This window comes from Ptiloglossa arizonensis, chromosome 11, assembly GCF_051014685.1.
Source record: "Ptiloglossa arizonensis isolate GNS036 chromosome 11, iyPtiAriz1_principal, whole genome shotgun sequence".
NCBI classification, from domain to species: Eukaryota; Metazoa; Arthropoda; class Insecta; order Hymenoptera; family Colletidae; genus Ptiloglossa; species Ptiloglossa arizonensis.
This window is the reverse complement of record NC_135058.1, coordinates 9386822-9399549: the sequence shown is the minus strand read 5'-3', so window position 1 is coordinate 9399549 and position 12728 is coordinate 9386822. Positions and strand designations below refer to the sequence as shown.

At 33.3% G+C, this 12728-nt stretch overlaps 3 protein-coding genes across 4 annotated transcripts in view; 2 read left to right on the top strand and 1 right to left on the bottom strand.

The window, feature by feature from the left end:
* The first annotated feature begins 51 nt into the window (after positions 1–51).
* Mle (dosage compensation regulator mle) lies at positions 52–5211 on the top strand. Its single transcript, XM_076323311.1, has 9 exons — positions 52–230; positions 312–807; positions 1263–1309; positions 1385–1617; positions 1780–3421; positions 3500–3867; positions 3960–4229; positions 4358–4603; positions 4682–5211. The coding sequence occupies exons 1-9, from the start codon at positions 152–154 to the stop codon at positions 5036–5038; spliced, it is 3738 nt and encodes a 1245-aa protein (XP_076179426.1). The 5' UTR covers positions 52–151; the 3' UTR covers positions 5039–5211.
* A 1055-nt stretch (positions 5212–6266) lies between these two features.
* LOC143152581 (uncharacterized) overlaps positions 6267–12728 on the top strand; it is a 7837-nt gene continuing 1375 nt past the window's right edge. The window contains exons 1-27 of the mRNA XM_076322880.1: positions 6267–6483; positions 6611–6934; positions 7028–7524; positions 7606–7797; positions 7876–8088; positions 8181–8185; positions 8506–8508; positions 8624–8946; positions 9009–9084; positions 9166–9330; positions 9373–9574; positions 9624–9761; positions 9822–9996; positions 10114–10323; positions 10371–10432; positions 10488–10539; positions 10692–10771; positions 11107–11157; positions 11200–11212; positions 11320–11349; positions 11396–11446; positions 11560–11617; positions 11969–12009; positions 12061–12126; positions 12295–12317; positions 12418–12483; positions 12534–12692. Coding sequence (XP_076178995.1) covers positions 6684–6934; positions 7028–7524; positions 7606–7797; positions 7876–8088; positions 8181–8185; positions 8506–8508; positions 8624–8946; positions 9009–9084; positions 9166–9330; positions 9373–9574; positions 9624–9761; positions 9822–9996; positions 10114–10323; positions 10371–10432; positions 10488–10539; positions 10692–10771; positions 11107–11157; positions 11200–11212; positions 11320–11349; positions 11396–11446; positions 11560–11617; positions 11969–12009; positions 12061–12126; positions 12295–12317; positions 12418–12483; positions 12534–12692 — 3202 coding nt within the window. The 5' untranslated portion in view covers positions 6267–6483; positions 6611–6683. The remainder of the gene's footprint in view (positions 6484–6610; positions 6935–7027; positions 7525–7605; positions 7798–7875; positions 8089–8180; positions 8186–8505; positions 8509–8623; positions 8947–9008; positions 9085–9165; positions 9331–9372; positions 9575–9623; positions 9762–9821; positions 9997–10113; positions 10324–10370; positions 10433–10487; positions 10540–10691; positions 10772–11106; positions 11158–11199; positions 11213–11319; positions 11350–11395; positions 11447–11559; positions 11618–11968; positions 12010–12060; positions 12127–12294; positions 12318–12417; positions 12484–12533; positions 12693–12728) is intronic.
* On the bottom strand, positions 8163–11591 carry LOC143152950 (uncharacterized). 2 transcript variants are annotated; one of them, XM_076323609.1, is made up of 5 exons: positions 11412–11591; positions 11096–11155; positions 8640–10554; positions 8532–8566; positions 8163–8459 (listed from the first exon to the last, which is right to left on the bottom strand). In XM_076323609.1, the coding sequence occupies exons 1-4, from the start codon at positions 11463–11465 to the stop codon at positions 8556–8558; spliced, it is 2040 nt and encodes a 679-aa protein (XP_076179724.1). In that variant the 5' UTR covers positions 11466–11591; the 3' UTR covers positions 8163–8459; positions 8532–8555. The 2 variants fall into 2 exon arrangements, 1 of the variants encoding a protein (XP_076179724.1); XR_012993676.1 differs by having other exon boundaries at positions 8532–10554.

Sequence of the window (12728 nt, the reverse complement as noted above, 5' to 3'; positions counted from 1 at the left end):
CTAAGAGGTAGGTAACTTCCGTTTCCGGTTGACGCCATAAAGGTATTGAAGTTGTTTGTGCATTCGGTTTATATGTAGGTTATACTAGTTGTATTCAATAAATACGCGAATAATAAATATTATATTAAGAACGTATTACTAGACTTATAGAATGGGTGACATAAAATCATTTTTTCATCAATGGTGTACAAAAACTAGCAAGGAACCACAGTTTGATGTGAGGCCAACAGGTATTATACAATTGCATTCTGTGTTGTGTAAAATGATATAAGCATTTAAAGGTATTTTCAAAACTATTCACAATTCCTTAGGGCTGAAACAACGACAGCGTTTTCTTTGTGAACTACGTGTACCTGGATTTGATTATGTTGGTGCAGGGAACTCAACCAACAAAAAAGATGCCCAAGGCAACGCTGCTAGAGATTTTATTAATTATTTAGTCCGTACAGGACATGTAAATGCTAATGATGTTCCAAAAGATGCAGGCAACATTCAGCCAAGAGATACAGGACCTAGTAATTCAGAATCTTTTGGCCCATCAAAATCAGTATTTCAAGATGGAATGGGACCCAATGATATAGGTCCAGCATATAGACCTTACAATGAACATGGTCATGGAAATTATACTTATATGGACAGAATAGCAGATCAAAAAAAGGTTGAAGATGCAGAAGATGTTGATGTAAATTCGGGAATTCATGGGAATTGGACTATAGAAAATGCTAAATCAAAGCTTCATCAATTTATGCAATTTAACAAACTTAATGCTGATTACAAGTATACCCCACTGGGTCCAGATCACACGAGGTATGGATCGTTTCAATGTAGCCGTTTATTTTTGCATTGGATTGGACTTATCACTGCAATATCCTGATTCTACTTGAAGTCCCAGATTGTATTAAAAATTTTTGTCAACATGATATGAAGAAATCGCATGAGCGATTTTTGTACCACTTAAAATTCGACAAGACCATTCTGGAGTACACTACTTACTTGTGCTTAATGCTGGTACAAGAGAAAAGATTGTTTTCTCTTGTGCACAGATACAGATGATGTTTAACCAAAACTTTTATTGAAATGATTCAATAACGGTTTTGGTGCAGTCAATCATATAAACTTATTCAAATGTGCTCCAATATGGTCTTGGACATTTTCAAGTGGTAAGTTAAATTTATGTTGAAATAATTATCTATTAGATAAATTATTGCCAAATATAAATATATATAAAACATTGATAATGAAGATATACATTTTTTTCTTAGGAGTTTCATGGCTGAACTGTCATTTTATGTAAAACAACTTGGAAGAAGTATGTTGATGGATTATTCAAATATCTATGAAGGTTTTGTAAGTACAAATTTTAATCTAAACATTTTTTTTTTAGATATTACTGGTCGTGAAACTGGTTCAAATAAACAAACTGCATCAAAAAGTTGTGCTTTATCTCTTGTTCGTCAATTATATCATCTTGGTGTCATTGAAGCATTTAGTGGTACTCTAAAAAAAAATAAAGAAGCAGAACAAATAAAACCATATCCAGTAAGAATTTCACCAGAATTGGAAAGTCAAATTCATGATGTTCTGTCAAGTTTAGACATAAAACCTGTTACAGTAAACGTATGTAGACTACTTTTTAAGTATTATAGTGTAATAAAATTGCAATTTTTAGCATAATTATAACACGAGATTATTAAAGTTAACATTGATCTGTGATTTCTCATTTTCGTTTTGATCCATAATATTAAAAAATAACATTTATGATATGAATTTTTATTATAGTTACCATTTATAAAAATAGAAAATGGTGAACCTAGTACTGCTGTTTCATTAGTAACGAATCAGGTATTGGATGATTTTATTTCATCTGTACCACAACCTGCTGGTGTAGTCAGTTGGTCTCCGCCGCAACAGAATTGGAATCCATGGACTGGCTGTAATATAGATGAAGGACCATTAGCTACCATGACTTTGGAACAAATGTCCGAAGATTTGCAACATGAGCAGAGAGAAAGATTGCAACAAGATGATAGTTTTCAGAAGAGTATCAAAGAAAGATCTACTTTGCCAGTTTTCTTAAAAAAGAATGAAATAATGCATGCTATAAATGAAAATCCAATAATAATTATTCGAGGAAATACGGGTTGTGGTAAAACAACTCAAGTATGTCAGTTTATTTTGGACGATTACATTGCATCGGGTCAAGGTGGATTTTGCAGTATTGCAATTACACAGCCCAGAAGAATATCTGCTGTATCTGTAGCAGATCGAGTTGCCGTAGAAAGAAGCGAGAGTTTAGGCCAGTCTGTTGGTTATTCTGTACGATTTGAATCTTGTTTACCGAGACCCTATGGCAGTATAATGTTCTGCACTGTTGGTGTACTTTTGAAAAAATTGGAAGGTGGTTTAAGAGGTGTATCACACGTTATAGTCGATGAAATTCACGAACGAGATGTCAATTCTGATTTCATAATGGTAGTTCTTCGTGATATGATTCATATGTACCCAGAGTTACGAATTATTCTAATGTCGGCTACAATCGACACGACATTGTTTAGTAATTATTTTAATGATTGTCCGGTAATAGAAATACCAGGGCGGGCATATCCTGTGCAACAATATTTCTTAGAAGATTGTATACAATTAACAAATTTTGTACCACCTATGGATTCTAAAAAACGTAAAAATCGTGATTCCGATGATCTACCGACAGAAGGAGAACCAGAAGAAAATTTGAATAAGGTTATTAGTGGAGATTATTCTATACAAACAAGGAATGCTATGGCGCAACTTACCGAAAAAGAGATAAGTTTTGAACTTATAGAGGCTCTTTTAAAATATGTCAAGGACCAAGGTATACCAGGTGCTGTATTAATTTTTTTACCTGGATGGAATTTGATATTTGCATTGATGAAACATCTACAACAACATCCCATTTATGGCGGATCTGGTTATGTGATTATACCATTACATTCTCAATTACCCAGAGAAGACCAGCGTAAAGTTTTCGATCCTGTACCATCGGGAATAACGAAAATTATTTTAGCCACGAATATTGCTGAAACATCCATTACGATTAACGATGTAGTCTATGTAATAGATTCTTGCAAAGCTAAAATGAAGCTCTTTACTTCCCACAATAATATGACAAATTACGCCACTGTTTGGGCTAGTAAAACGAATTTAGAACAGAGAAAAGGTCGAGCAGGTCGTGTTAGACCAGGATTTTGTTTCCATTTATGTTCCAGAGCACGTTTCGGTAAAATGGATGAACACATGACTCCAGAAATGTTTAGAACACCTTTACACGAGTTAGCATTGAGTATTAAATTATTACGATTAGGTAGCATTGGAAAATTTTTATCAAAGGCAATCGAACCACCACCAATAGATGCTGTAATCGAAGCTGAGGTTATATTACGGGGTTTGTTTCTTTAAACTTGTCATCTCTTATTGTCTTGACATTAAAGATACTTGTTTTATAAATTTTTTTTAATTTCAGAGATGAAATGTTTAGATGAAAATGATGAATTAACGCCACTCGGTAAAATATTGGCTCGTTTGCCCATAGAACCACGTTTGGGCAAAATGATGATTCTGGGTTGCATATTCCGTGTTGGTGATGCACTTTCTACAATGGCTGCAAATAGTACAACATTCCCAGAAGTATATAATATGGGACCTGAATCCAGGCGATTGACTGCGCAACAAAAATGGTTCGCAGGTGCAAGATATAGCGATCATGTAGCAATGTTACACGCATTTCAAGCATGGGAAGAAGCTAGAGGTGGTGGCGAATATGCAGAGCAAGCATTTTGTGAATCAAAAAATTTAAGTATGCCCACATTAAGAATTACATGGGAAGCTAAAGTATGTTTAACTACATATTATTCTTCAATTTTACTATAAAACTGTTTCTATATATACATTTTTTTTATATATATATGTATATATATATATAGAATCAATTGCAAGCACTTCTTCAAAGTGCTGGATTTCCGGAAGAAACTCTTTGTCCCACTCCATTAAATTATCAAGCCGGTGCGGATGTTCGTCTTGACACAATTACTGCTTTATTATGCATGGGTCTTTATCCAAATGTTTGTTATCATAAAGAAAAACGAAAGGTTCTTACTACCGAATCTAAAGGGGCATTGATTCATAAAACATCAGTGAACTGCAGTAATTTTGAACAAAACTTTCCATTTCCATTTTTCGTATTTGGAGAAAAGGTAATAAATGTGTTACATATAATTGTTATATTTAGATATATGAAATTACTTTTTGTCCTCTAATTCAGCAAGATAATCCAACTTTAATGTAACCTGCGATCCATTGATACTAACTTTTATTCTTACAGATCCGTACAAGAGCAATATCTTGCAAACAAATGAGCATGGTATCTCCGATACATCTGTTATTATTTGGTTCTCGAAAAGTTGAATATGTTGATAATGTAGTAAGACTGGACAATTGGATTAATTTCGATATGAATCCAAATCACGCAGCAGCAATAGTGGCTTTACGACCTGCTTTAGAAAGTCTTGTTGTAAAAGCTGCAAAGGAACCGGAAACTATTTTAGAATTAAGTCCCAATGAAGAAAAAGTATTATTTTATGATAATTTAACAAAAATTATGATAACAAGTAACACAAATCTATACAAATATTTTACTTTTTTGTAGGTATTAAGTTTAATCAAATCACTGTGCGGAATGAATGCCTGTCGTTATGAATTGGATCAGATTACAGGTGGTGGTTTTCAATCACGAAGACCGCCAAGAGGACATTCAACTGGTTTTTATTCTGACAATGGTAACCCTGCAAAATTGATGCGGGGTAGTGGTGCTTTTCGCGGCAATCCTCGCGGCGGTGGTTTTGGTAATGGTGGAGGTGGGGGTGGCTATTCAAGAGATGATTACGGCGGATACAGAGGCAGTTCGAATAGAGGATATGGAATGCATAATTCGCGTGGAAGAGGTGGCGGAAACTGGGGCGGTAGAGGTTTTCGCGGCCGTGGTGTATTATATTACAATGGGTAATTAATGAGTTATATATGATCATGTACTACTTTCTAATTGTAAATGTGAACGCAATATACATTCTTATTTCTTTTATATCTTTCCTTTAAAAGTGGCATCATTGTTTTAGTATAAATATACAATACTCTATGTTGTTCATATAAGTAATGGTACAAATAAAGCTTTAAAACCTATGATACAATTTGTGCGTATTAAGTGTATCATCATCGATATGTAGTTCAATATCTAATGTTTTCGATTGAAAAATGTGTAAAACGCAGAATAGATTTACCATGTACAATGGAAGCAAAGAAGGGAAAGAAAGAAAGCTACTTGTGTTACATGAAATGAAATTGTGTGCAAAATTAATATTCCTGCTTTGCTTCCTGTCCCTTTATCCAATCCTAAATTATAAATCGAAGAAAAAGATATGAAAATTCGTCGTAAGTGTTTTTTCATACATTCATTGAAGTACAAGATATATATATATATATATATATATATATATATATATATATATATATATATATATATATATATATATATTACAGAATAAGAGTGAGAAAATGAATGAGGCTGAAAATTTGATTGAACTGTTAGGGTAGCTATTACTTTGAAAGTAATTTTGCTTATATTCCCTTTATATGGTCATAAATTAAGTATGGTTTGAAAGAACCTCATATGATACATGGGGCGAATTTTCTGGATTTACCAACTTTACCTACTTTGGTGGTGCAATTGAAGTTAGTTTCTAGGATAACATTTCTTAAATGTAGAGGTCACTCGAATATCACTAATATTTTACGAGGTCGGTATTTCAGTTAGTGTAACATCACTCCCATGAAGTAAAACATTTTATAATTCATAATTGTATTATGGAACCAGAATAGTGGAAAGTCCCGAAGCTTTGAAATTATTTTGAAACTACAGCATGTACTGTATTAGCCAAAATTAGACTCTTATTTGAATCATTTTCACTTATTTTTAGTTTCTAAATGTTTTTTTTTTTTTTAATTTAATTCTTTCTAATATTTATTCTAAGTCTTTTTAATAACTTTTTACCATTGAAATTTGTAAAGAAACTCATTTTGTAAACAATTATGTACTTTGCTTCTAATTGAAATGCCCTTAACAACAAATATGTAACTCAATTCTTGCTCGAATCACAACTTTATGCTTGTTAAATCGTACTATAACTTAATGTCTCTAATAATTATATCTTGAAAACTAAGAGTGAGCGACTATTATTTGTTAAACTAGAGCACTTAAAAACTTTAGTATATTTTAAGACCGTTGAAATCCATGATGTTAGCGCTATTATAAATAATTATTATACAAATTTGTGCATTATATTTTTATATTACAGTGTGAATTAATAGACCTCTGTGTATATCATGACGATAAGATGACAAAGTAACTATGTAGTGCTGCCACAACTACACCATTTTTGATTCCATAGATTCTAGGTAAGTCATGTTTTATAAATACTCTAGTCGTATCATTATATTATAAGATATGATAAACACAAGTATAGTGTGATAATTATAACACAAATTACAAATATATTTCTTATTTTATATTAATTTGTTACAGTTAATGTACCTTACTATTCCTATCTTTATATCCTAACCTGTGTTCGTCACGAAATAATTTCATCATCGATGAAATGGCAAATACATCTTCAATGTTATCAATAGAACAATACCATGACATTTGCCCTGAAGATATTACTAACTCTACAAATGTAGCTGTTCCTAATATCGGAACTACCTGTAAAGATTCAAGAATATTGGATGATTTACAATGTTTCGTATGTGATGCAAAAATCCAGGGACGTCATTATGCGTTGGCTACATGTAGAACACAGACATCAAGATCTAGAGTAATAGAAAAACTTGGAGAATTAGTTGGCGATAGGTAGTATCGTATTATATTATATGCAGATAAAATATTGAATTTTGTATAACACTTTAAAATGAAATAGCAATTATCCTTTTTTATGTAATGCAGATACATGGTAGTAATATCCGAAGATGATATAATTTGTCGAAGTTGTGCCAATCTTATTAATACGCTTGATAGATTAGAAGTTGAAACATATAGTTTGCGCGATAATGTTTTGCGATTCTTGGAGCAAAAATATTCCTTAGAAGAAGGAGAACTTCTTGGCAATAATGAAAAACAAAAACGTTCTCAGCCACCACAAATCACAAAATGTAATAATCAAATTATAACTAACTGTCAGAATAAAAAAAGAGATGTTTTATCTCCACTCAATACCGAAAAAGCCAAAAATAAGAAAAGTAATATATGGTTGCAATGCGATAAGTGTCAATATACGACGCTTCATAACTCATTCATGGTGCATCATATTAAAGATCATGGTAAACAAAAAATATTTTGTGACAAGTGTGGTATTCAATTTCTTGGAAATCAGCAAGAATTCCATAATTGTAATTTGAAAGACCATTTAAACGATCACAATAGAGTTCAAGATGAGGGAGCAGGTTATTCAGAATATTAACTTTTGTTGCCTTGGATAATAAGTTTCTACTAGCTTAATGAATTATATTGTAAATGTTTTGCAGAATCATCTATGAAAGATATTAGTGAAAGTATAATGGATATTCCAATTTTGGAAAAAACAATGCAACAAAATGTACCAATTATGACCATCGAAACATATACAGAATCACAGACTCCAAATCACAATGAAAGTATACCCATAATAAGATTATCAAATTTAGAAAATTTACCCGTGCAAAATATTTTAACTTCTGGTAAGGATTTTAATGTTTGAAATAACATTTAACTGAAAAATTTGTTTATGTTGTAGTACCAATGCTTCTAAATTATAGACAATACTTCCATGAATAATCAACCAATATATGTACGTGTTTTACAACCAGTTGAAATTAATGAAACACCAACACATTCTGAAATGATGGCTGTATCAAATTCTGATACAGATCTAACAATAAAACTTAAAGACAGTTCAGGAAAACAAATTTTAACATTGACGGAAGATGGAAACTTGGAGATGACAGATGTAGCTTGCTGGAATGATTTATAATTGTCAAACTCTCAATCCAACATGATGTTCCAGTGATTTAAACTTATACTATTAAATAAGATACAGTTTTAATTTACTTATTTTTATTAGTACAAGTAACAGTTATTTACAATTACTTATATACATACTTTTTTTTTATTCAAACATAGCCTATACCAATTCTTATTTCGTTTCCTTAACTAAAATTTGAATTCCAAATCTTGGTATTGTTTTTATATTTGAAATTGTTTTATTTCATTGTTCCTATAAAAAATGATTTTCATTCTCGGTTTGCTGATTTCATCGTCGATGATACGTCATTTGCAACATGTGCTCGTCTCTTACTGTTTTTGATCGCTCTTCGTTACTCGGTCAGAAACCAAATGGGAACTGGACATAAATACAAACCACAATTACAAGAGTGAAATAAAAACAGACAGTATGTTTAATATCTGAATTTACCTTAAAGAATCTGTAACCTTGATCTCACTTTTTACCTGCAACAAGAAATTGTTAAAGTTACTTTCTTACTAATAATTGCAATTTCTTTCTAGACTATATTTGTATTACCTAAAAATCCGCTAATAATATTTATTACACCGTTGCTCACATCTCCGGCAACATCGGTAGCGCCATCTACAGCGCCTGCTACTGAATTTCCAATAGTGTTCGCTACATCTGATCCAGTTTGTGCAACTCCGTTGATCGTATTGCTTATAACATTCTGTATACCCATGGCAATATTAGTAGCAGCAACGTTGGCATCTGTAATTACGTTTTGTATGGCACCCTCAACGCCACTGAAAATGTTGCCGATGACGTCGGGGACATTGTGCGCTGTATCATTTGCAAGAGAAACAGCGTCGTGTTTAACATTGTTGGCTAGCTGCTTTGCATTATCCAATGCGCCCTGTGTGGTGTTCTTTGCTTCTTTCAAAGCAACGGCGGCTTCCTGTTTCAGATCGTTTACTATGTTGTGAAGAATATTCGTGGTAACATTCAAACCGTTGGCAACGTTGTTCTCCAACAAATTCACTGAATTGCCCAACACGTTAGCTGACGTCTCTTTGATATTATTGAACACGTTATTCGTTAGATTGAAGGCCGCTTGAGATTGCTTCAAAATATCGCCCACTCCTTCGTGCGCGATGTTTCTCAATGTGTCTATAATGTCGAGGGCTTTGTTTTGAACATTCTCCAACACGTTCCTGATATTGTCTCCCAAATTTTTCAAAGCGTCAACGATGCCCTGGTCGACACTGTATAGTGTCTGCCTGATCTGATTTTTGGTTGCTTGGTCCAGGACTATCAACTTACCAACCGCGCCTACAACTTCTTCAAACTTTTGGTTTACCGCTTTATTAATGTCGGCGATAACATTGACAGCGTTCTCTTCAGCTCCCTTCACTTGATTGATGATCACCTGTGCCACATTGTTGAAGACCGCACTAGCGTTATGTTGAATATTATAAACTTGCTGGTTGATATTGTGAATGACTTTCCCCGTTACATTTATTATGTTTCCCAATGTATTCTCAGCCGTTTTCTCCGCAGTGCCCACGACGTTGAAAAATGTGTCGCCGATGGGTCCCATTGCTTTGTACAAACTTTCCTCGGTCTTGTTCAAAGCATTCGCAGTATTGTTGGCGAGTATGGGTAGTTCCCTTTCCGCGTCTTTTGCAACATTGCCAAGTTTGCCCTTAAGTTCCACATTGATCTGAGCAATTCCTTTCCTAACATCGTACACCGTAGCATTAACAGTGTGCGATGCATTGTGTAAAATGTTGTCAGCGTTCTTCAGCAATACTGCAATTTGCTGCGATACGTCCTTCGTGATATTTAAGAAAACTCCACGAGTCTCGTTCCTGGTTTTGTTCAGAGAATTTTCCATGAGTTTTAAAACGTTCGTGGCATCCTGGTTCACGTTGTAGACGAGATTTACGTTATTTTCAAAAAGATTGTACAATTGCTCCCCTATTGTCTTCCTTAAATTTGCGAAGGTCGTAACGGTTCCGTTATCCAAACCGTTTACCGCAGTTTCTAGAGTTTTAATCGCGTCCTCGAAAGCTTTGGAAGCCGTGCTCTCAAGTTGGTCCAATTTCTCGTTCACGTCCTTCACGACATCGGAGGTTTCGTTCTTAAGAGACGGGATAGCATCCTTTACCCCCTGTATAATTTTTGCCACTTCGTCTTTGGCATTGTTTAAATTATTCAACGCGGCGCTCCTCATGTCACCGACAACCGTAGTTGTTTGGTTCGTGGCATTTTGCAGAGCTTTTACCAACACCGCATTCGAATCAGTGAAAAGATCATGAGTCTTGTTTTGAATGGCCTGAATCGTCTTAGAAGCGTTGTACAAGACCGTCGAGGACTCGTTCACAATGCGTTTTAATTCTTCATCCAGTAATTGTTCCACAGAGCCTATGAATTTCTCCGAATCATTGACCACGTTGATAGCTTCGCCGGCTATGTCATCGGAACTTTTCTGAAAATTATCGTTATTTGAATCCGTGGAATTGCATTTAATTTCTAGCAACATCGATAATTCGTTTAAATTTGCGACACATTAGAGTTTTTTAGAGATTTTTAAAGAACGTAACGCGAGAGAATGTAATACAGCAGAAGTGGTATCGCTGAACGTTGGGTCGAAGCGAAATCAATTGGTCGCTCAAGGCCACTAGGGGGCTTTGCTCTGTTATATTGTTTGGATACCTCATAGCTCCGACTCTCGTCTCTTGCAAAACACGTGTTCTTTGTCTCTCGAATAAATATATAAAATGATCAAACATGGTATAAAAGTATATCGGAACCTGTCCTTCAGACTGACGTGGCTCGATTTAATATGCTAGTGTTTAATTACACAAAATTCGTTTTAAAGCTACAATGAATAAAAGAAATATATTTTATTTGTTATTCGTCGAATAATGATAATTAAACAAATTTTTTGAACGAAAAATAAAAATAATTATCGTTTGTACAATTCTTTGATAAATTAACAAATGTTTCAGAATTAATTTTATACTTACTTGATTGCCAGGTTTTGCAGTACTTGTTACTTTGGATCCATTGTCAACCACCGGTAAAGCCTGTATTGAATAAATACGTTAAAATCGACTTTTCATTTTTGAAGACTACTCGAAGATGTACGATTTAAATTTATTATATTTATTCATCGTGTAGTGATCGTTTGACGATCAATTATGAAGATTGTAACATATATTATACTTTTCTACTAAATGTTTGTCAACAGTGAAATAAATTTTCTTACAAAAATCCACAAGTATTAAGAAATTGAAATAAATATTTTCTGTGAAATTTTGAAAAAGTGAATATGTCACGTACCAAAACAGCAGCAACGCCGAGGAAGACGAAGATCTGTAAGAGTCTGTAGACCATTTTCGTTCGTACTTGTTATGATAAACTCTATCCGAATTCTTGAAGATGTATAATGTGATTCGGATTTCATCGCTACTTATATATGTGCTTGTAGCTTACGAATAACAACTGTGCTAATAAAACATGAATTTGTTACAGAAAAAGCTTACAACGTATTTGAATAGCGTATCCGTCAAAATGTTTGCTCATTATTACAATCCGCCAGATTTACACGCTGTGTTATCTAATTCAAATAACTCATTAATTTCTCTTATTTGGAAAATAATTAAACGAAGTAAACGCTGAACACGAATAACTGGTACCATATCATAGATAGTTTGTAATCGCGTAAAACCTACGCGATCAGCGAGTTTAAAATTTTATTAAATATTATAGATTATATTGTTACATTCGTTTTTATGAAATTCAAACAATAATTGCAATTTAAATTTACTTTAATACAGTTAAAAAATTGTTAACATTCTAAAGAATTAAAAAGTACTGTCACTAATATCTAACTTCAGAGAGTACATAATGAATTTACATCTCAAGAGTTCTATCTATCGTCAGTTCAACTTAAATGAAAATTGGATAAAATGACGGGTGCACGTGTCAGAATCCTATTGGTCCATTGTGCCGACTCACCATGTATTTATGTAGTGCCTGACACCAATGAGTCGAAGTACAGAAATACAGAGCTTCCATTTATAAATTGCTCCAAATTTTAGTAATGATATATTAATATTTACAAAGCAATTTTTATAAATATTTAGCTGCATATAAAACATAAATTTTTATCCGAAAATTTCAGTTCAGAAGTTAGAGAAATATTGTTCGATTAAAGTTACAGATATTTAAACTTAATAAAGAAAGGTTAAAATATGACATCATTCGATGATGAAATTACATCGAATATTCGATACGATTCTATTACACAGTGCTTTATAAATTAAATATGGAGAAAATTGGTTAGTAATATTTGCTCTTCCCATTGGTCATACTGTTACTTTAAATCTGAATGGCTACCTTAGTAAACAGTGTACATTAAGCCGTTACGATTTTATTGAAAAAGTATTCTTTAGTTTTAACGTAGAAATAATGCGGTAGCAATGGAAAAGTTTAGTATTGACTTGGCACATATTCTTGAGAATAGAGACTTCACTGTGCTGCAAGAATTAGAGTCTTATTTTTGCAACTTTCGTAAAAAAGTTGCCGCCAAAATAGAAGAGGTAACTGCTTATGAAATCGGTACGTTTACGAAATACATCGTAAAAAAAGTTGTAT

Coding starts and splice junctions, on each gene's coding strand:
- LOC143152950 (XM_076323609.1), bottom strand. CDS start 11,465: ATGGTCTACAGACTCTTACAGATCTTCGTCTTCCTCGGCGTTGCTGCT. Junction 11,156..11,411: donor TCGGCGTTGCTGCTGTTTTG/GTACGTGACATA, acceptor TATTCAATACAG/GCTTTACCGGTGGTTGACAA. Junction 10,555..11,095: donor CTGCAAAACCTGGCAATCAA/GTAAGTATAAAA, acceptor GATAATTTTCAG/AAAAGTTCCGATGACATAGC.
- Mle (XM_076323311.1), top strand. CDS start 152: ATGGGTGACATAAAATCATTTTTTCATCAATGGTGTACAAAAACTAGC. Junction 3,422..3,499: donor AGCTGAGGTTATATTACGGG/GTTTGTTTCTTT, acceptor TTTTAATTTCAG/AGATGAAATGTTTAGATGAA. Junction 4,230..4,357: donor TTTTCGTATTTGGAGAAAAG/GTAATAAATGTG, acceptor TTATTCTTACAG/ATCCGTACAAGAGCAATATC.